We start from the raw sequence: 23443 nt of genomic DNA on the forward strand, positions 1-23443 counted from the left end.
GATGATGATAACGTATTGGGTGATTATAGTATATGGATAAGTGAAATGAAAAACAGCAATGTTCTAAGGAACTGGCAGCTCTGTTATAAGGTACCTGCACTACCTATACAGTGGTATAGAATTATATGAGAGTGGATTTAGCTTAGTTGTAAATGAATATTACCAACTCTAAGGCAGCCACTAAAATATTTTTTAAAGAAGAATAATTGATATCCTAAGAGAAGAAAGAAAATGGAATCATATAAAATACTTGTTTAAAGGCAGAAAAAGAGGGGAAGAAAAAAAGAATAAGTATAATAAATAGTAAATACTTACAGACATGGTAGTTATTAATCCAACTAGATAAAAAAATCAATAAATGTAAATGGTCTAAATTCACCAATTAAAAGACAGAGATTACCACAGTGGATTAAAAAAACAAGATCCAATTGTATGTTGTCTATAAAACACCCACTTTAAATATAAAGATATAGACAGATTAAAAGTAAAAGGGTGGAGAAAAATGTAACACACTAACTCTAACCAAAAGAAAACAAGAATAACTGATTTCAGAACAAGGACAATTACCAGGGACTATAAGGGGCATTACATAACAACAAAGGAGTCATTGCTCCAAGAAGACACAACAATCCTTAACAGGTAAATCTAACAACAGAATGTCAAAATTTGTGAGGCAAAAACTGGTAGAACTGCAAGGAGAAATAGATGAATCCATTGTTATTGTTGGAGACTTCAACAATTTCCTCTATCAGAAATGGACAGATTCAGCAGGAAGAAAATCAGTATGGATATAGTTGACCTGAACAGCACCATCAATCAACTGGATCTAATTGACATTTACAGAATATTTCATCCAACAACCGAATACACATTGTTCTCAAGCTCACGTGGAAAATGCACCAAGATACAGCACATTCTGGGCCACAAAACAAACCTTAACAAATATAAAATAGAAATCATACCAAGTATGTTTTCAGACCATAATGGAATGAATCTGGAAATCAATTACAGAAAGATTTCTGGAAATCTCAAGATGTTTGGAGATTAAACAGCACACTACTAACACGTGAGTCAAGGAAGAAGTCTCAAGAGAAAAAAATATTTTAAACTAAATGCAAATTAAAATGCAACTTACCAAAATTTGTGAGAGGCAGCAAAAGTAGTACTTAGAGGGAAATTGATAGCATTGAATGCATCTCTATGAAAAGAAAGATTTAATATGCCTGAGGGATATTTGGCTTACTTACCTGATTGATGTCTCTCTGTTTCCAAAATATTGAGAAACATAGATTCTTCTTTAGGTAGCACAGTGACAGAAGAAGGAGCTCCATCCCACATCAGAAGGTAAGGATGGGAATACCTGGGAAATTGAGCTGGAGCTTAGCCATGGTGCAGTAAGTCTCCTCAGACAAAGAAGATGGTCCATGTCAGCAGAACTGCATTGCTGCCTGAGGCAGCTGGGCTTTAAGAGTGCACATTCTAGACTAGAGTTCCAGGCCCACATCACAGAGCTTTAACACAGACACCAAAGGTTCTTGAGGGGAGGGGAGGGGACAACACAGGAGAGATGAACCTATAACTCTTCCCTCACCATCCAGCCCAGCAGATCTGTCCATCCCTCCAGGGCCTTTTAGATACCTCCAACCTACCTTCCAACTCCACCCATTCACCATACCATGTATATACCTTCGTGAAATATTCTATTGATTCCACCTGTTACCCAGATATTACCTGAGACCCTTCTACTGCTTGGTCATCTCCCTTTTGACCCCACATCATCTTTGAAAGTCTGCTCTGCCCAGGATTTATACCCCCAAGTTCTACTCTGCTCTCAAATACAGCTTCCTCGCATACATAATGTGTTTTTACCTGTATGAAACCAGAAATATACTCAGCAGCAGCCCCACTCCCCCGCATATCTCCTCAAAAGAATCCACATTCACCAAAAAGCATGAGAGAGCAAAGTAGCCTGTAACCACAAACAGAAAGCATGAGAAAGAGGGAGACAAGGGCATGGCACACCCATGGACCCATGGCAAACAACTTAAAAATCTTTAGTGATTCTTTTTTTCCCAAAATCCCTCTTAGGCTATTCAGACCCTAAGGTTCTCAAATCTAGCCCCCTCCACCCATACAGTGTCTCACCCTGCTGCTCTCTCTTTCTTCTCTCTGCCAAATCCCTTCTCTCCCCACAACATTTTTAATTTTTCCTTAGTTTTACAGAGCAGTTGTGCTGGACCACAACCCATAGGACCAAACTCATCTTGATTTAGGGAGTGGGCTTCTCTTTAGCATAACTTCTAATAAGCACAATTGTAATTATATTTAGTGATACATGTTGTTGTTGTTTTTTTAATCACACCTTTGGTTACTTCTTCCATTAAAGGTTTTATGATTTTTTTTCCCTTCTACTTTCTATCTTTTCACCAAAATTCCCATTGGCATCTCTATACCTTTTTAAACAAGAATGTCATTTTTGTTGATGGTGTATATGTATGTATTTCATCTCTCATGCTGGCTGGTCATTTAATAGTTGTAACCCTGACAGCTTCAGTATTTAGTGGTTAACTGCTGAAATGAACCCCTGTGTCATTTCCTCCCTTTGCCTGTCTGCATTCCCTCGCTGATTCTGATGAGTCAGTCTGGGCCGCAGACACCCGGTCCTTTCCCTCCCACTTGAGAGGGTTTACCGGTAATGACAGCTCCTTTCTTTCCCTGTCTTCTCCTGCATCCACAGCTTCACCATCGTCTCCACCCAAAAGGAAGGGACACTTCAAGCCCACCCCTCTCACTTGCCCTCCCTCAACTGCAGGCGAATGTCTCTGTTCAAAAAAATCCCTCCATATATCTTTGCATCTCTGCCATTGATTTTTTTATAGCCAGTCTGGTCCTGACTGCCCGTAAGGTTCCCAGGACTCACAATTGTAAAAACATCCTTTAAAGTCTGAGCAAGATAAACTCCACCAAAAAAATGTCCAGGTGAGTGGGGGTTATAAGAATGACACATGGAACATATTCCTCAAAAGTGGCCTTGTCACAAAAAAGAAAGGCTGAGAAACGGATCTAGATTGAAGGAGACAACCTGTGAAGACACAAGACAACTAAATACAGTATTGTGATTCTAGACTGAATCCTATAAAGGAGGCTTTAAAAAAAGCCACAAAGGACATTACTCAATAAATTAACAAAAATGGAATATGAATGGGAGATCAGTTAAAAGTTTTATGCCAATGTTAAATTTACTGAAAGGGCTAACCTGCTGTATGTAAGAGAATATTCTTTTTCTCAGGAAACACACAGTGAAATATTCAAGGAGAAAGTGCATGATGCATGAAATGTATTCTCAAGTATTCAGGAATGTATGCATAGTTTTCATATATGTGTATGTGTGTGTGTTCATATAGAGAAACGGAAGGGAGGGAGGAAAGGAGACAGAGAAAGGAAAGAGACCACAAATGGGTCAAAATATTAACAGGTAAATCTGGATAAATAGTATGTGATTCTTTACCATCCATGCAACTTTTCCACGAGTTTAATTATTTCCAAATAAATACATTTTAAAAATGGAAAATTGAATGTTGTCCTGAATGTTACCTAACCTTTGAGATTTCTGGCTTTGATTCCTGCAGCTGCCACCACCACCTTACCCAGACCCCAAAAGTGTGCAATGCCAACTTTAAAACAGTTTTCTCAGGTTCTGTCCCAGGCGAGAAACCTAAAATCCTCTTTGCACATTTGAAGCATGCTAACATTTCAACAGGGTTTTCCAAAATACTGGAAAAGAGCACCCCCCCCCCAAAAAAAGAAAAGATTTTTAAAAATTATATACAATATAAAACAAAAAAAACCCAAAAAGTTTGACATGTTTGCAGCACAGAACCCTTGGTTTCTTTCTTGTCTGGTGCCATCAGTTGTTCTTCTTCTGGAGTTTTGAGGTGTGAATTGGCTTCCCGGCTCTTCGTCTGCTCTGCTAGTCAGTTACCAATCCTCCATGGGATTTCCATCTTCCAAAAATGTGTTGACATCTTTTGTCATATCCTCTCCTTGTCATCCTTAAGTGCTTATTCTTTTTAAGCCCTTTGTTTTAACAGCTTTATTGGAATATACTTCACATACCATACAATTCATCCATTTAAAGCACACAATTCCATGATTTTTAGTATACTCACAGATGTTTGTAACCATTGCTATGGTCAATTTTAAAACATTGTCATGACTTCAAAAAGAAACCTCATAACCTTTAGCCATCATCACCCCCTTCTGCTCATCCCCCCAGCCCTAAGCAACCACTAATCTACTTTCCATCTCTCTAGATTTCCCTATTCTGGACATTTCATATGAACGGAATCATATGAGGTTAATTGTGACTGGCTTCTTTCACTTGTCATAATGTTTTCAAGACTCATCCATGTTGTAGCATGTATTAGTACTTTTTATTGCCAAAAAAATTACATTGTGTGGATATACCACATTTTATTTACCCATTCATCAGTTTATGGACGTTTAGGTTGTTTCCACCTTTGACTATTATGAATAATACTGCTCTGAACATTTGTGTGTAAGTTTTTGTGTGGACATATGTTTTCATTTCTCTTGAGTATATACCTAGAAGTGGAATTTCTAGGTCATATGGTAACTCTGTTTAACTTTTGAGGAACTGCCAGACTGTTTTCCAAAATATCTGCACCATTTTTCTTTCCCACCAGCAGTGTATGAAGGTTCCAATTTCTCCACATTCTCACCAACACTCGTTATTATCTGACTTTTTGATTCTAGCCATCCCAGTGTGTGTGAAGTGCTATCTCCTAGTGGTTTTGATTTGCATTTCCCAGGTGACTAATGATGTTGAGCATCTTTTCATCTAATCTTTTACTTTTAGTGGCATTTCGTGAAGGAGAGGAGATAAAGCAGTGTGTTTGATCTACTGTGTTTAACTCGAAACACAATAGCTCATTGTAAATGTATGACAAGAAAAGATTTTCTTCTACATATTTGAAAACACTTACATAGTGATGTCAAGTCCTTATCAACATGTACAGTTTTCTACTTCTATATTCTTTGCTTGCTATAGTTACTGTGTGATTAAGGGACTGCAACACCGCACTGCATTTGCTCAGTAAGGTTACTTTCTGTGTGGGGTTGAGGGAGGAATCCACTCAGATGACTCCTCAGGCTTGACTACAGGGCAGAGCAGAACTGATGGCCGAAGCCTCTAAAGCTCAATGCTTTTCATCACCGATGCTGTGTCCATCTGCTGTGGATCAGTGTGCTCCACAGGTGGTAAATATCAAAGAAGTGTGAGAGTTATGACAGGGGCACAAAGCATACGTCTGGGAGACGGATGGCAGGATGATCCAATGGGCTTTTGCCCTTTAACCATAGTGTGGGAGATGGGCCGTATCACACGTGCCAGATGACATCTGTGAAAGCTGAGTGAGGGGTATGTGGGAAGTCACACTACTCTTGTGCGTGTTTAAACGTTTCTGTGATAGACAGCTTAAAAAAATAAAAGAAGTCGGGTGCCTCATAAGGAGAGGGAGGGGGTGAGACGATGCCTGGCAAGAGGGGCTCAGTCCATCAAGATGAGGGTTTAGGTCTCTCAATAAGGACATTTCAGGAAGTGCAATTCCTTTGAGGTTAGGAAGAAACCTCTTTTCATATAACAGGAAAGAAGGAAAGGAGGAATGGGAAAGTGTTTTCGTAAAAGTTTTGATGGAAGGTTCCCATCTCATGGCTTCTAGCTCCTCTATGAACGGTGGTCCAGCACATCTGCTGAGCAAGTGGAGACGGCCTGAGTTTGAGGAAAGTGAAGGAGATTTGAAATATGTTTGGGTAGCATCGGAGAGAATGGACTAAGGAAACAGTGACCTAAGCTCCGTTTGCTTTGTTCACGTGTTAGTAAGCATGGGATAATTAATTGTGGAACGAATGAATGATTTCCAGGTAGTGCTGCGGCTAAAGTTATCATGGCACCAGTACACTTGATTGTGAGATTTAATTCAATAGTGATCAGTTACTTATAGGAAGCCGTTCCTGGAAAAGGCAGAGAGATGGGATTTTTCCAGACAGGAAGGATTAAAGGGGATTGGATGGGGCCCGTTTGTAGTAGAGCTTTTTAAATGTTAGTTACCTGATCGACCATCAAGTCTACCTTGGAGAGGGGGGAAATGAAGACAAGAGCTTGGTGGATAGACGAGGAGTAAGTGGAAAAATGAATGGCCTGGAGTTAAAAAATTAGCAAGGGTCATATAAACCGGAAGAATCATGGATGAGGCCAGAGGGTGGAATCTCAGATTGTGTTAATCCAGATGGCAGAAGCGTTCCTGGTAATAAGCTCTGGAGTGTGCGGCAGTAACTGCACTGGAATGGAAGTAAAAGATAAGAGGATGTAGAAACTGGGCTATTGGCTGGTCCATGCATATGGATGTTAGAGAGCTCCATGGCCTCCTCACCTCTTCAGGTTCTCTGCCCTGGGCCCCTTCCCATCTTTTGTCCCTCCCAGGGCCTCAACTGAATCTGCATTCTTTGACCCTAAGCTTCAGACATTTTAGGGTTAATGGCGTAACTTTGGACAAGAAAATACAAATGTGCGAGTGAGAAAGGGCTATGGTAGATATCGGTTTTGTTTTGTTTTTTAACACTCAGCATTCACAAGTCTTCCTGGAACAACTACCTCAAGTGCCCTCTAGGACACTCACCCCATGTTTGAGTCCCAGTCTGTATAAGTGGAGTTGCCTTCCCTCCAGACCCCTACTGTAAGGGTGGGTAACTGTGCAGTCCGTGGTGAGCTCCCCAAGTATCTGCAACCTGCTGCATAGTCTAAGACTCACCTCTGGTTCCTGAGCTGCAGGTGTTCTGGGAGAGACCTACCATGGCTCCACCAAGGCCGTGGATATCAAAGATGGCACCACCATGCTGATAGGTGAACCTTACACACTAAGGGCAAGATCCTGTGTATTTCCTTCAAGCAGGGATGGAAGGAGGGCACCAAGATCATTGTACCCTAAGAGGGTGATGCCATGCCTGACAACAACCCTGCAGATATTGTTTAGTACTCAAAGAACAACCTGGTGCATTTTTGGTACAAGGCATCAGTGTGCTGTGCAGTGCTCCAATCAGCCTCAAGGAGGTGGAGCCTGGATCAGGTTGAGGAAGAGGGGGAGCAGGACAGGGTCACAATAAGGGGATGAGGCATAAAGTTTTGTTCCACCAGCAAGGCCATTCTTTCCTCTCTTCATTTTTTCTTCCCTCCTCACTCCCTCTAAGGCATCTTTTCCTTACTCTCAGCTTCATTTTCCCCTGGGAGGCAGGTGGCTGCCTGGTCAACATTGCTACCACTGGCAGCTGAGTGATACTTTTGCTCTGCAACAAAATGTCATCAGTTGACAGTATGAAGAAATACCCAGGGAGGGGAACCACTTCCCCCAGCTGCCTTTCCAGTAGGGAAACCTCAGTGCCAAGTCTAAAGTATGCTTCCCCAACACATTACCATGACGCACATGATGGATTTTTAAGCAGCATCTATGCTGTTCTTAGTTCCTCCCCCACCAGCCCAGGATCCACTGCAGCAATATCGCCCAAACACTCCTATTCAGGGTTCACCCACCTGTGGGGTCCTCTGGTCAGTGACTTCTAAATCATGATGAAGCCACTGTTTCTTCCTCATTGTTATTTTCTGAGAAATCTACCTGTCCTTGACCCTCTTCAGATATAGAAGACCTGTCTTCCCTACCATTCTGAAGGGAGGGGAAGCATTCAGTGAGGGGAAGCTGTGGGCTGCTCTACATTTTCGTTAAGGCTAAGTTAAGAATCAGGAGACAGAGCCCATCTCAAATTCATCAGGGAGGAAATGGGCTTTGGGGGCACATGATACCTGTTTCTCGTCAAGAGCTCCAGGGGACTGGTGACATTTTAGAAGCCAAAGGAAGCAATTAGTAAGAGCTGAACCAGCTCCTTCCTTTCCCGAAGCACAAGCCCTGAGTTACCTGAAATCCATGCACCCAACACAGTACACAGAAAAGACATCACTATTATTAGAGAATCATTTATTGGGGAGAATCAATATTCCCCACAAGAAAGGAATTATTTTGGGGTAGGAAATTTTCCTCTCTGGAAATTCTGGAGAAGCATTTTCTGTTGAAATAGCAGAGACGGATCTCTGAGCACAGTGCCTTCAGCAGTGGTGAGAGTGGCCGGAGGTCCCTGGTTGGCTTGACGCCTGCAGGTGGGGCCTGGATGGGGCACAGGCTCCCTGCGGGGCACGGATGAGGGATGCTTCTGACACAGTAGCTGGTCCTTAAAGGCCACAACTTTCTCGGGGTGTCTGTCCTCGTCTCTGCTCCATCTAACACTTGGATAACTCTGGCCAGCAAAGACAGCTTCCTGGTGGCAGGACTTGGTGTTTGTCACTTTACAGGAGGGAGCCCTGTAGCTGGAAGGATGGCCCTGGATGGGTTCTGCCCGGGCCTGCACTGCTGCCTTCTGCTGAGTTTTCTCAAACTTCCTTGGGGAGGGAAGGGGCTCTCGAGGACAGGTGGTATCTATCACATGCCAACGCCCCAGTTTCTCCTCTGGGGACTTCCCAGCATCTGTCATGATCTTCTGAGCTGTGGTCATCCCAGTAACGGCAGCTCTCCTTTTAACTAGGCCTCTGCTCTGCTCAGATGAAATGGGGCTGCCCTTTTCCTGGGAATTCTCTTGCCTTTTGCATTTTATCGTAGGATGAAGCCATTGCAAAAAGTGATTCATTTTTTTCCTGAAGAGGCTCTCAGGAGGAGGCTGTCCCTTCTCTGATGGGGTCTGGGAAGGCTTGCTCCCAAGCGTCTCCTGTAGTGCCACGTCCTGATTAGGGAAACTCTTCCTTCTAGGTTGGGATGTCCCCAACCCTGTGTCCCCTCCACCACACTCTTCTGCTTTGGGGCCCGGAGTGCTCACTCTCTCTGCAGTTGGTGGGAAATTCTTATCCTGGCTCCACCTTAAGACATGCTTAGGGAGCCAGGGCTCCTGCCGCTGCTCCACACCAATTCCTCTGTCCTCCAAATGGACATGCAGCACCTGGGAAGCTCCCGCGTCCTGGCTGCAGACACCCGGGGCATGAGTCAGTGAGGCCTTGTAAGTCAAGCTCTCTGAGGGAAGGGGCCTGTCAGTGCGTTGGCCTTGGGCCTGGCTCTGCTTCCTCTTCTCCAGTTTAGATTTTAATTCGCTCAACAGCTGTTCTTTAAGGTCTGATGATTTAGGATCTCTGGGAACTGGTCTTCTTGGTGGGGGGCTTTCAGTGGTCTCAGTAGTTTCTACTTTACTCTCATTCACATTTATCATTTGGGAGCTTCCTGGCTTGCTGGTTGTCAAGGTGTCACCAGTTTTTGATTGAAGAGCATCGAGCTCCTTGGCCCTGAATATCTCCCTCGACGTGTTGAGCTCGGAGAAAGGTTCTGACTTCTCCATCTTTTTGGCCTGTTGTGTTTCTACTCCACCCCTGGAACTCACTCTCTTCTCCTCTGGCTCATGTCCAGCCCCAGCTCGCCTTGCAGGCAGAGTTGGGGGGCATTTGTTACATAGTCGAGTCTGTCTCTGACTTGCTTTGCCTGTGATGCCTTGTGTGACAGGAAGAAGGGTCTGTGTGGCACCCTTACTTCTCTGAACATCCTCTGCAAGCTCTTGGTTGATACCAGAGGGTGATTGTCTTGGGGTCCCCTGTCCTTTCTTGCCCACAGGTGAGGTGGCTGGGAGAGGATGATCTAGGACAGGGGCTAAATTTGTTGTTCCCACTTTGTCTCCATGAAGAGATTTAGAGCTTCCTCTAAGGGGCTTGAAGCCCCCAGACTTGGAGTCCCCATCAGAAATAAGGTTGGTTGAGGAAGAAAAGTGGGAACGGGACAAGGACTGGGATGCGGCATCTTTCAATTTAAAGATCTCTATGGATTCAAGGACCCTGCGGGGAAGGCCCCACAGCAGCCTCATACGAAACATTTTAATATGGGCTTCCAGCATCTGTTGTGCACTGGAATCAATGAAGGAAAGCTCCTGGGAGGTATCCAGGGAGTGGTCCCCACCCAGTGATGGTGGCAGACTTCTCTGTTTTATTTGGGTGTGGGATTTGTCAGAAAGCAGCAGTGTCTGCTTGATAGCATGCCATGAACTATGCACAGTCCCAGGGAGCCGGCCCTCGTTGATTTCCTCAAACTTCTTGCTCAAATGTACTTTCAGGACATTTTCGAGTTGTTTGTGACGTAGACTCCCCGCTGAGGCCCTTGAATTTTTCCCTGATAGACTTGCCATGTGACTATTTAGGTCTTTCTCAGAGTCACACCCCAGATCCTTATCTGAAGACCTCTCTGGGCCACTCAACAAAAGAGCTTTTGGGCCATTCTCTGAAGTATGTCCCTGATCCTTCCCCACGTCCTTCTCTAGATGAAGCATTTCTGAGCCCCTCTCGTGGAAGCTTCCAGGATGGCTCAATCCAACATTTAGATTTTTGTTCACAGAGACCCATGAGAGGCCATGATCACTCTCCAACTCAGGCATCTCTGCAAAATTGGTTGGAGGCATCATCAGTGACAGAGACTCGTGGATCCTGCGGGGCAGGCCCCACCGGTGTTGGATGAGCCTCTTTCGAAGGTGATGCTCTAGTTTCTTCCGAAGTTCATCACTGAGAGGAAACTCTCTAGGAAGGATGGAGACTGAAACATGGGCCTTGGAGGCCCGGAGGTAAGGAGAGTTGGGAACCGAAGGACAAAATTCCTCCTGAGATCTTTGGACCACAGAGGGTAAACCCCACAAACTTTCCTGTTGCTTCTGCAACACGTTCCATTCCAGGTGTTGCATTTCAGATATGATGAGAGACTCTGGTTCATTCTGAGGTCTGTGGAAACACACTCCACAGATCTCAGTCTTGGGTAGAGGACCAGATGGTAGGACTGGGAGTGGGGATTGAAGGTGGGCCTGGGGCTGAACCTGAGTGACAGGTAGGGGCTGGGATTGGGGCAGGGTTTGAGGCAAGGATTGAGGCTGGATCTCAGGCAAGGACAGGGGTATGGGATGGGAAAGTACTGGGAATTCTTGGCCTGTGGAGGCATTAAAGATTGCAGTGAAAATAAAGATTGAGGAACAGTCACCTGAGACATGGTCAACAGAGGGCAAGGACTCACTGTGCAGAGATGGAAGACCCCAGAAAAGCTGGATATGTTTTTGCTGTAAATGATCTTCTGAGGTCTTAGGATATGGGGGCTGCTGGTGCACATGCAGCTCCTTTGGTTTGCCTTTGCTGCTGCAAAAAGGAAGGGAGACTGCCAAGTCGTGCTTATCAGCAATTCCCTCTAACATTTTCCCTGAAGAATTTAATTGGTAGTCTGGCCTAAGTTCTTTTGGAAAAGAAACCCTCTTCTTTTCCTCCCACATCAGGAAATCACTCCTCTTTTGGACTTGTCTCTCCAGGAGTGCCAGGACATCAGGGCTGAGAAACGAGAGATTACCAGGTTCTACAAGGTTGGTTGCAGGGTCTCCCCCAAAAAAGGCCTCTGAGGAATCGGGGGCAAGAAACTCTTGATTGACATCACATTGTGCCAAGATGGAAGGAAACAAGTCTTTAGCACGAGCTTGCCATGAGGAAAATTCTGAAACTGACAGGCTTGAATGGTCAGTGCCTTTGATTGTTGGGACGCAAGTGGACAACCCACCAGGGCTATCTGGAGATGAGTTCTCCTGGACAGTCTTCAATAAGGTGGAAATTAATTTAGATTGACTCACAGTTGAAGGGTGGTCTGGTGGTGGTGAAACAGACAGGGCTGGCGGTATGTGATGACAAGCCAATGAATCAGTGGGATTCATTGTCTGGGACAAATTTAGTAAGAGGCTGACATCTTGGGCAAGTTCTGAGTCAACAGAGAAGATGGTATGCAGAGACAAAGTAGCCTTTGGTTGGAGAACAGGATCCACTGTCTGAGTGTCATGTGGTGGGAGAGGGGAAAAGGCAAAGGCCTGGCAGGTGGAATGGTCTGCTGGGAATTTGGAATCCAAGGGAGGAAAAGGCTCTGGTGGCAGAGAGTGACCCGGTGGTAAGGATGAAAGAAAGTCAGCTAAGCGTGTCATTGGGTTAGGTAAGAGAGTGGAGGGCGGCGGTGGGGAAGGCTCATGCAGAAGATCTGGTATTAGGTCTCCTGGAGGGACTTCTGAAAAGGCAGAGGATGCAGTGAACAATGACTCAGTCACAGAAGCTGTGGAAGCCAAAGAGGACACAGAAAGAGTATCATCTTCTAGGTCCTCCAGGAATAGCAGCCGATTGACCTCCGCAGTTGTGCTATTACACACCTCCCAGAAGGAGTCTGGACATAACAGTTGACGAATGTGGGTGGTATTATGATGCTGGCCTGGGAGGCTGTGAGAGACAGGAGGTACAAAGCTGCAGCCAGGCCAGGAAGTAGTAAAGGAGGACCTGCTGGCCTGGCAGGGGAGGGGCCACCTGAAGCCTGCTGCCCCTTCACATTGCTCCACATCCATGACTTCACAATACACTCAAGAGCCCTCCCCCCAAGGCCTTCATTCACATACCCGTTCCTATGGCTACCCCCTCCCATGACTAGGGCAGGCTGCACTGAATCCCTGGAATTGCTCAGAACATGCTAAAGAGAGATCAGGAAAGAAAGGGAAAGACTAGTTACCTTTTCATAATAGAAATCAGCCTCTTTTTCTCCTCTGTTTCCCTCTGGTAATGTCTCCAACCTGGGAAACCAGGAGAGTGGGTTATGGAGGAAGTGGGTAGAAACACAGGTGTTATACAGGAGTCCCTTTATAGGAGACCCTTGAGATATTAGACTCTGAAAGCCCCAAGAATCAGTAGATTAGGTCAAATAGTCAATGATAATATTAGCAAGGTGTGTATGTTGCTTCGTTTATAAAGTACTTTCACATACATTATCCCGTGTGAAGCGCAAAAACCACCACCTGAAGCACAGAGGTCAATGGTGACCTCAGAGAGGAATGTGATCATCCAGGAAGTCAAAGTACTTTCACGAGGTCAGGAGGCAGAAGTTCTGACTCTCGACATCTCACGTGGCCACCTATTGGGTGACACCCATTGCCCACGTCCGTCACTGCTTCATGCCCAGGGAGGGGCGGAGCAGGAATCTGAGAAGTGTCTCGGGTTCTGACTGCCTTCCCATGAGCCTCTCCTCTGAGGCCCCTGTTTTCTGAGAGGGACAGTATCTAGTAACTGGACATCTTCAGAGATCATGGACCTGAGACCTCATGGAAAGGACAGGAAGGGTCACCCTTGGACAGCTCAGGTGGAATAGGCAGAACCCTACCTCTCGATGTTCCACCTTTCCTTCTCCTCTTGGCTCTGCCCTGACGCTGAGAACAAAAAGAAGAATGAGGGGCTGGAGCTCATTTCTCTCCCTTCTCTAGGAAACTCAGATATCCATTATGCAAGAATAACATGACTCTCTATTTTAATTACTAGAACTTTGTGTTCCTTCCTTTCATTAATTTTTAAAGATGATAGAATATTTCGATTTTTCCTTCTTTGAAAAGCTCAAAGAAAGATTTTTGTCTATGAGGTCCACACTTGATATTCTCAGTCAGAAGTCCTCTGCTCAAGGAGGGCATAGACTCTGAGGCCAACACCCACATCTGTGCCACCTCAGATAGGACCCTGTGTCCTGGGACAGAGCTCGGGCTCCAGCCTTGGCTCAAAGGCTCTCAAAGGCTCAGCTCTGCTCTCCTGATCTACTAACACAAAGGGAGTCTTGGTCAAGTGTCATCTGACATGGGAATGTGACCCATGATCAAGTGCTGGGAACTCTATTCTCCTGCAGAGATCCCAAACTCTCTAAATAACCCAATCTGGGGCCACGAAATCACTGTTTGGGATTTTATCCAGGAATCCTCCACCATATCCAGATGGTCTGTGAGCTTCTAGGTGAAACACTCCCAGCTGAGCCCCTAGCCCTGCCCAGCCCATTCCCCTGGAAGGATGATGTTCTGTCCTCTACTGAGACTTCCCATCTTGGGTGTCTCTCTGAGCCAACCAAACTCATTTTAAAATGTAGCAATAGAAATGGAAACAACAATAAAGAGTCCCTGTTGGGGGCTTGCCCAGGGATCCTTACCTTTTGGAAGACTTTGGTTTTCCAGAAGGTTGGTAAAGTTGGAATCCCCACCAGGTAGCACAGGAACAGAAGGAGCAACCCCAACCCACACAGGAAGGTGAGGTTGGGGTCAGTATTCAAGAACATTGAGCCGAAGCTCAGACAGGACTCAAAGGGGCTATTCAGAAATGAGAGAACATTCCATTGATTGAACTGCATTGTCTGAATCGCAAGGCTGCCTAAGGCAACTGAGCTCTGAGAGTGCAGGCACTAGACTATAGTCCCAGGCCTGCATCACAGAGCATTGAAGAGTCACAAAGGGTTTCACAGTGTGAGGGAGGGGACAGCATGAAGAGGTGTGCCCACAGCCCCTCCCCCACCCACCAGCCTGGCAGATCTCTAGGTCTCTCTGCCCTGCTGTTACCGCAGAAAATTGGGGTTCTCTTGCCCAACGCACAAAAACAGCCAATTAACTACGGTATCAGCCTTTGGGAAAAGAGATCAGCTTTATTCTGCAAGATCAATCTGCAGGAGAACAGGGGGCGTGTGCCCTCAGATCTGCCTCCCTGATTCAGGATTTGGGCCAAAATTTAAGAGTTTAGGGAGAACAGGCTGACACACAGAAATGCTAGTGGGACAAGTTTTCTTTGGTGGGCTTCAAGCATTTATAGTAAGGTTTTAAACATTTATCACAGGGTTCTAAACATTTATGATGAGGTTCTAAACTTTTATGATAGTGTTCTAAACATTTTTGATGAGGTGGGGAAGGAATTTTAACACCTAATCTTCCTGAATGAGGGACCCCTCACTTCTGATAAGAGTCTGACTTTCAAGTTCTGGTCATGTCCCAGTCCTCGGGTTCCGTGGGAAGGAGAATCCTTAGTTTCAAAGTCATTTCAGGTCAAGATTTCTTCTTTTGTGCATGCTCTGGCTATGTGACTTTGCAGATTTTCAGAAAGACAATTCTTGATCACTCTGTTGATAAGAGATAGAGTCAGTTGAACTGGTCCTGGAGGGCCCGCGGTTACACTGCCTGTCGTAATATTTTCCATCTCCACCCTTTCATTACATCATATATTTACTTGATAAAATTTACTGCTTGTTCCATGTGTAGCCTAGATATTACCTGGGTCCCCCTTTACTCTGGAGAACTTGACTTGGGTCTCACCAATTCTGCTCCCTTGAAAGTCTGAAATACAACCTGGAATTTTTGCCTGTACCCAGACATTTACACTCAGGAACATATTCATCCTCAAATCCATCTTTTTTATAGAATGTTTTTGCCTTACATGAACCTAGATACAGAACTTAAAGTTCTTCTACGTTTATTTAGTTTTGTGAATATTGAACAGCAAATTTTAGTTTTTGTTTCAGTCAGCATTTAACATCTTCAGAGAGGCTGACTCAGATCATTAAATGAATAATTTGTCATTTAACATCACAAAACTAGATAAATAAAATATATTTATAAAATAAATGTGAATAATTAAACCTTCAAGTGATGTTGGGAGCAAGTCAGCAACACTTGTTTTTCTGAAGTTAGTGAAGCTTAAACTGTATAAAGACTTTCAGGACATGCTATACAGACACACACACACACTCACAAATCCTCTGACAAACCAAATGACAAGAGATTTTCACCTTGAGGTACATGGGATAACTATTTAGGTTCAAAATTGATTTGACTTGAACTCAAAAAGTCTGACTTATGGCCTCTCAAACATACATTGTGCATCTGCTTTAACCATTCAAGTCAAGAATACACGCTTAAGATAATGCATACTTCCCCTCCTACGCCCTATTGGTAACATCCTATTGGTAACGCCCATATTAGTACTCCTAAAATTCAGAAATTTTGTTATTTCCTGATATTTCCTGACATCAGGGTCATGTTGACCTGCTAATTTGCAAATGAACACCTCTTTGAAACTTTGATGAAAATGTACCCTGAGTGTATTTAGCATATGTTCTTTGTTCTAAAAAGATATAGGACCCTACTAAAAACCATGCTTCTGCAGAACACTTTCTTCCTTTCTGGAAAAAGCCTTCCAGGGTTATAACCCTCACTCTGGCTCAAGTAAAACTCACCTTATTTCTCTTATTTATAGAATGGTTATTTGTTATTTTGTGTCGACACAATCCAGTATTTTTAAATCCAAGAATAAATTGTTATCTCCTTTTATTTCAATCTTTCATTTTTTATTTTGACCCTACTTTTTCTTACTCTACCTAAAACACAGACAGTCCCTGCCTTCTATATCAATTTCCTAATGTGTACAAATCTCTGTCTTAGTTAGTGGAGGCCACTATAACAAAAATACCATAGACTGTGTGGCTTACACCAGAAATATTTATTTCTCACAGTTCTGGAGGCCGGGAAGTCCAAGATCAAGGCACCGGCAGATTTAGTGTCTGGCAAGGCCTGCTTCCTTGTTTACAGACAGCTGCCTTCTCCCTGCAACCTCACTGGTGGAAAAAGAGGGTGAGGGAGCTCTGTGAAGTCTCTGTTATAAGGGCACTAATCCCATTCACGAGGGCTCCACCCTCATGACTGAATCACCTCCCAAAGGCCCCATCTCCTAATACCATCACATTGGGGTTAGGGTTCCGATATGAGTTGGAGGGGACACATTCAGTCCGTATACTCCCCAAAGGCTGGGATAGGTTACACTGTGCTAAGCTGTTGATCCCCTCAGCCCTCTGGTGGCAGGGTGGGACCTTGGAGTGTCAAAGCCTAGGGCAGAATCTAGTCTTGAGCAGCCTCGTCTGATTGTCCTTGTGGGCCCTGTAAATACAATCTTTTCCTAAGAGTGCCTTGCCACGAAAACAGGCTGAGAAGCTCTGCTCCATATGATCATCCCCACACATGTTCAAAAATCAACTACCTGTCACACTTTTTTCAGGATCCTCTTGTCAGGTCTAAATAATCCTAGTATTTCCCTCCTCTTTTCCTACATCTTCTTTTGTAAACTCCTTATCTTCATGACAGCTGTCCTCTGACCTGTCTCCTGATTTCTCATGTCTTTCTTAAACTGTGATCCCCTTGCTCTGACGCCCACGGCCCAGCACTGTTACCTGATCTCCTGTGAAAGGGTGAGGCAGCCTTCACTCCAGCAGAGTCTCCTTTCAATTATGCAGGAACAGGTACCCTGCCTGGAGGATAAAATCTGCCACCAGGCGCCACTTCCTCCTCGCCTTGATATGCAGCCTCAGCCAGGTTTTCATTTAATAATATTTACTGCTGGAAACCAGGAGACACAAGTACCTGTAGGTTGTGGTCTCTGTCCTTAAGGACCTCATGGTGCAGTTTTAGGGAAAAGCCCTGCACAGGTCAAGAGTCACACGACTGCACAGGAGAGGCCCTGACACATTCGTGAACTGCCAAGGAATCTCTGGAAGAGGTCAGAGAAGGGACAGATACTGTGGGTGACACCTGCTCAGACACACCAGGCTCCTCAGAAAGGCATCCCTGCTGGTCTCCCCTCTCCAGATTCTGACACAAATTAACAAAGATGGTCACACAACAGCTTTTCTCCTTTAAAAGGGCATGTGTTGGCTAGATATCCTTATACATTGTGTGCCTTAAATTAAAACCTACCAGAAGTTTCAATAAAAAGGCTTTTCCCCAAATGCTAGTAAGATTCCTTTTCTGACCAAGGACAAGATACTAAAGATACAACATTTTTGTTTTTTTTTCTTTTTGTACCACCAAAAATAAACTCCATTGGTGTTTAGTAGGAGAGGTTCATGGCACTTAGCCTTCCTCCACTAACATCAACTACAAATAATAAACTTATGTGTCTAATTTATAAAGTATTTTACCTTCAGCGATCTCAGTGGATTTTCACAACCCCCCTGGGATGTAAGCAGGACAGGTATTATTGTGCCCCTTCTATCAATGAGTAAAACTGAAGCTCAGAGAGCGTGAGGGACTTCCCTGGATCATTCAGCAAGTGAGTAGCAGAGCCATGACTACTAAATCCCCTACATCCTCAACACTTCTATTTTAAACAATATTAATAAATGGCTTCTTAAAATAAAAAGAATGCCCAAGTCCTAAAATTAAAGCACTTGTGTGGCTAAGAATATTCACTTTCTCCATTAAATGCTGGCAAATTTGCAAAGTAAAGAAAAGCTATATTTGTTATTCTATTACTTCTTAGGTACCTTGTCCTTTTCACTCTCAGGACCAGTGTCTTTATAGATTTTCTCTATTGTCCTCTTAAAACCAGCTTTCAAGAACTATATTTCATGTGACTCTCAGTGAGGTATAAATGAAGAATAACAGCTAAATTGTCACCCTTCCAGGAAGACACCTCACACATTTTACGTATATCTCACCCCTAAGCCCTCTAATAGAGCTCTCACCAGAGCACCTGAAATAGGCAGAGGTAGCAGAGAATGACATCTTCTCCTCACAAGCCCATGACATCTTCCCAATTGACCGACATCACCACAGAAGTCTGGTCCCGGATTTCAGACTGCACTTGGTTACAATGTCTCCAAGGAGGAGTGTTTTCCACAAGCTCTACTAGAAGAATACGCTGCTATCTGAGGAGACTCAATAGAGAGAAGTCATTAGTTTAGGACTTTCATACGTTCTCAATTTTCTAGGGACAGCCCTCTCACATCCTGACCACTGTCCCTGGGATGAGCCACATGGAGGCAGCTGTTTGCAGGATACCAGAAAGCCTGGAGAAGAACAGATTCTGGGGCAAAATCCTCTAAAACTGCATTTAAAACAGTAGCTGTATGATGTCCTTCATTCATTCACACAACAAACTTTTACTGAACTCTACTGTGTAGTATTTATAGTGGAAATATCAACAAAATAAGGCATTGCCTCTGCCCTCGGGCAGGTCATAGCTCAGGAGGTGAGACCCGCAAACAACTGTAAAAAAGTGATAGGAACTGTAAAACGAGTAGAAATAAGAACACAATGAAAGCACAGATAAAGGAGCAATTAATTCTTCTGCCCAGAGGGAGAGGAGAGAGGGGTCAGGGAAAACTTCAGAGTTGGTGCCAAGTGAGAGGGACCTTATGAGGTCGCCTTCCCCTCCTCCCCCGTCCTTCTTCCTTTTCCCCCTCCTCTTCCCCTTCCTCCCCCTCCTCTTCACCTTCCTCCCCCTCCTCTTCCTCCTCTTCTTCTTTCTTTAGACTTTATGTTTTAGAGCAGTTTTAAGTTCACAGCAAAATTGAGCAGAAAATACAGAGTTCCCATAAGCCTCCTGCCCCCACTCCCCACCATGCACAACCTCCCCCATTATCAACCCCTCCATCACAGTGGAACATTTGTTACAATTAATGAACTACATTGACACATCATTATCACCCACAGTCCATAGCTTACATTAGGGCTCACTCTTGGTGTCATACATTCTGGGGGTTTGGACAAATGTATAATGACAGCTATCCACCACTGTAGTATCATACAGAGTAGTTTCACTGCCCTAAAAATCCTCTGTGCTCCACCTATTCATCCTATCCTCCCCACTAATCCCTGGCAACCACTGGTCTTTTTACTGTCTCTAGAGTTTTGCTTTTTCCAGAATATGCTAGAAAATATTTCTTTTTAGTACTGAATAATATTTCATCATCTGGATGTACCACAGTTTATTTGTCCATTCACCTTGGACATCTTGTTTGCTTCCCAGTTTTGGCAACTATGAAGAAAGCTCCTCTATGCTTTCTTTTTTTAAAAAAACAAAAAAAAGTATTTTATCGAGACACAATTCACATACCATACAATTCACCCATTAAAAGTGTACAATTGGGGCAGGACCGGTGGCATAATGGTTAAGATTGCCTGCTCCTCTTTGGACGCCTGGGGTTCACGGGTTCAGATCCTGGGCGCAGACCTACTCACCTGTCATCAAGCCATGCTGAGGCGGCATCCCCCATAGAGGAGCTACAACTCTACGACTATGATACACAACTATGTACTAGAGCTTGGGGGAGAAACAAGGAGGAAGGTTGGCAACAGATGTTAGCACAGGACCAATCTTCCTCAAAAAATAAATAAATGAAAAATAAAAAATAAATAAGTAAAATAAAATAAAACTGTACAATTCAATGGTTTTTAGTATATTCACAATGTTGTGCATCCATCACCACAATCAATTTTAGAACATTTTCATCACTCTACAAAGAAACTCTGTTCCCTTAGCCTTCACCCTTCAATTTTCTCATTCCCCCCCAGCCCTAGGTTAGCACTAATCTACTTTCTCTACAGATTTCTCAATTCTGGACATTTCATGTAAATGGAATCATATAATATGTAGCCTTTTGTATCTGGCTTCTTTCATTTAGCATAATGTTTTCAAGGTTTGTCTATGTTGTAACATGTGTCATTACTTCATTTCTTTTCATGGTAAATAACATTCCATTGTATGGATATACCACATTTTGTCTACACATTGATCAGATGATGAACATTTGGGTTGCTTCCACTTTTTGGCTGTTATGAATAAAGCTGCTGTGAACATTTGTGTACATGTTTTGGTGTGGATGTATGTTTTTGTTTCTTGCTTATTCATTTTTGCAATAACTTAGTTACACTTTCTCTAAACTTGTTGCTTTCTGAGATTTTGGTAGTATAACCATGTTAGACTCCCTATGAAATGAAATCTTTGGGGTCTAAATGCAGTTTTTATCAAATATCTGGGTGCGTCAATTTGCCCTCCAGCCAACACTCTCAAAATTAGCCCTTGAATCAGCAGGAGTGATGGTGATGCATAATGTTTAACATTTAAAAATAAAGAACACTTTATGTTCTCAAGGTTCTATTCTTGAGTTCCAGAAAGTCAGAAAAGTGTGTGGGAAGAGGAAGTGCAATCCAGGCAGAGCGAACGAGAGCAAACCTGCAGCATATACGAAAGTACATGTCTAGTCACACTAAGCATAGGGTAAGTGCCTGAGGATGAGAGTAGCAAGAAATTAGGCCAAAAAAGTAGGAGACTCAATTGTGGAAGACTTTGAATGACTGTTTAAGAAGCTTGAACTTGTATTGAGGGCGATGGGAAGCTATGTTTTCATAACCAGAAGAATGGCATATCCAGATCTGTGTTTTGGAAAGATGACTGGCAAAAGAGAAGCTGGTTGAGAGTTCATGGGAAATATGTGAATTAATCACTACATCACATAGGACTCTTTCTCTTATGGATGATAGAAAACTGGATGAATTCTGGCTTAAGCAAAAATTTTAGTTTATTGGCTGATATTTCTCCACATACTGGAGTAGATTCAGCTTCTGACTCGCCACCCTTTGGTTCTGCTTTCTCAGTGTTAACTCGTTCTCAAGTCACTTCTCTTGTGGTCCCAAGATGGCACTAGCCAGGAAAGACAGAGATTTGTTGTCCCAGTGCTCTCAACTACAGTCCCAACATTCAAGTGAATGGGACCAGCTCAGCTCATAGAACACCCCTGAGATACTTACTGGGAAGCAGAGAACACCATTGGCCTCGTCTAAGTCAGTTCTACTCAAAGTGTGGTCCATGGACCAGTGCCTGTTCCCACATTTTCATTACCATCTACAATAAGATAAGTATAGAAATTGAGGATGATTAGCAATTTTTATTGCAATTTGACAGAGTAATTAAATCTGATATTAAAAGAATTGAGGCTCGTACATTGCAGGTCTTTGTTTTGTGTGTCATTTTTCCACTGATTCATTTGTATTGTATTTTACACAAGTATCAGTTCACAGTGGGTGGGGGTGTGGGGAGGAAGCAAACTTGTCCTTCACCACAGACGTTTGAGAAACTGTGGTCTAATGTACATACTGCACTGTGAAGCCTGGGGGCAAGTCAGCATTCTGGAAGTACACGGGGGAGTTTGGGGAGATCTTTCCCTCTCACCACGAAAGGGGGCAAAACCATGGTCCATCATTATCATGGGACCTAGTCTGGAGAGAGGAGGGACACTCTCTGACTCACTTTAGCTCTCCTATTTTCTCATGCTTTCTTCCACGTTGACCGGCCCTTATTCAGAATCCCTGTAAGAATGTACTCTGCACAAGTTTTGGATATGGCCATTTTAATAGGTTCAACATTACATGGGCATTCACCTACCCTCACCATTGGCACTTTTATTCCTTGAATCAAAGCATTTGCATGGCTCTCCTAAGCCATTAAGAGAAAAACAACTTTGAGCAAGACTAACACAAGGTAACTGCTAAACTGAGCCGAATTCCTCTGCCCTGCTCTTGACAGTGAGGTATGGAAACTCCAGAGCCCTAGGAGGCATCTGAAGGAAAAACATGTTTAAGACAAATTTCAGGGATGTAAGTCTCTCATTAAAAATACATTTTAGAAAATTGTTCTAGGTTATCTTGCCAGGGCAGTTGCACGATAAGGAAACATGTGCAGCAGTTTGGCAAACTGTGGCTTTCATTTCTCTTTCAAAATAAAATGGAAACAATAAAAACACAATTAAAAATAAAATTAAAAAAACATAATTTGAAAGTGTATTCTGATTCTTTTTCTAATTAAAGCTCTGCATTTAAAGTTTTTCTGGAGAGCAACCTGTGTTTTTAATCTCACTGTCCACGGAGGGCTAACACAGGCACAGGATCTGAGAGGTCTGCTGCACTCAGAGCTGGAATAACCTTGGAGAATATGCTAGTCTCACTTTCTCATTTTACAGATTGGAAACTGAGGCCAGGGCGGGTTTCTTTCTTTTCTCCTCAATCCTTTCTTTTGTGTGCGTGTGTGTGTGTGTGTGCATGTGCGTGTGTGTGTGTATGTTTTCTCTCAGAAGGCTTGGAAACTTGGTGTCTGCACAGTTTTAACATAATTTAGACACTCAATATGGGACTTCTTTCTTTCCAGGGCCCTAAATCACATTCTAGTATGAAGGCAAGGACTTCACAAGCACCAGATTTTATCCAGCACTGTCTCAAAATGTGCAATTTTTTCCTAAGTGAACTTTGTATAGAACTGAGACAGTAATGCTTTTTCATGAAAATCTGATGGCAATATAGTATATGCCTCCATGCCTTCTGCAATAAAACAAGCCGAATGTAACTTCAACATTCCCTGATGACTGAAGCTTAGTCTAATAAGCAACTGTGGTCCTCCAGAGGAGCAGGTATAGACGGTCTGGGATGTAGACACAAATGCACATTGACTCCAGCAGAGGCCCCAAAATCTGCCATCATTCAAAAAACTTCATCAGTTGTATTTTAGGAGTTTACCTCTTTTTCATATAAACATAATGAACGTTTATCAAATACACACACACACAGTGCAAAACTGACCTGTGACAGAACTGCCTTTAGCAGGTCCCAGACCACCCTTCAGAGTCAATGTAGTTTGGATCACTTTCACCCCCTCCGGGGGCGAGGGAACCACAGGGAGGAA

The 23443-nt window shown here is 43.6% G+C and overlaps 1 protein-coding gene and 1 long non-coding RNA gene across 2 annotated transcripts in view; both read right to left on the reverse strand.

The window, feature by feature from the left end:
• Positions 1–23443, reverse strand: part of LOC147914356 (uncharacterized) — a 1093764-nt gene that overhangs the window by 1004391 nt on the left and 65930 nt on the right. The gene's annotated exons all lie outside the window — the stretch shown is intronic.
• LOC101389651 (spermatogenesis-associated protein 31D4-like) lies at positions 8083–14303 on the reverse strand. Its single transcript, XM_087444429.1, has 5 exons — positions 14106–14303; positions 13302–13347; positions 12657–12717; positions 9756–12373; positions 8083–9593 (listed from the first exon to the last, which is right to left on the reverse strand). The coding sequence occupies exons 1-5, from the start codon at positions 14301–14303 to the stop codon at positions 8083–8085; spliced, it is 4434 nt and encodes a 1477-aa protein (XP_087300555.1).

Source organism: Ceratotherium simum, chromosome 20 (assembly GCF_057802395.1).
Source record: "Ceratotherium simum simum isolate JZ-2026a chromosome 20, ASM5780239v1, whole genome shotgun sequence".
NCBI lineage: Eukaryota > Metazoa > Chordata > Mammalia > Perissodactyla > Rhinocerotidae > Ceratotherium > Ceratotherium simum.

Bases quoted from the DNA above. Each gene is read 5' to 3' on its own strand.
- LOC101389651 (XM_087444429.1), bottom strand. From the start codon at position 14,303: ATGCAGTTCAATCAATGGAATGTTCTCTCATTTCTGAATAGCCCCTTT. The intron at 13,348-14,105 runs GTAAGGATCCCT...TTTTGTTCTCAG, and splicing joins AAACCAAAGTCTTCCAAAAG to CGTCAGGGCAGAGCCAAGAG. The intron at 12,374-12,656 runs GTAACTAGTCTT...TGTCTCTCACAG, and splicing joins CTGATTTCTATTATGAAAAG to CCTCCCAGGCCAGCATCATA.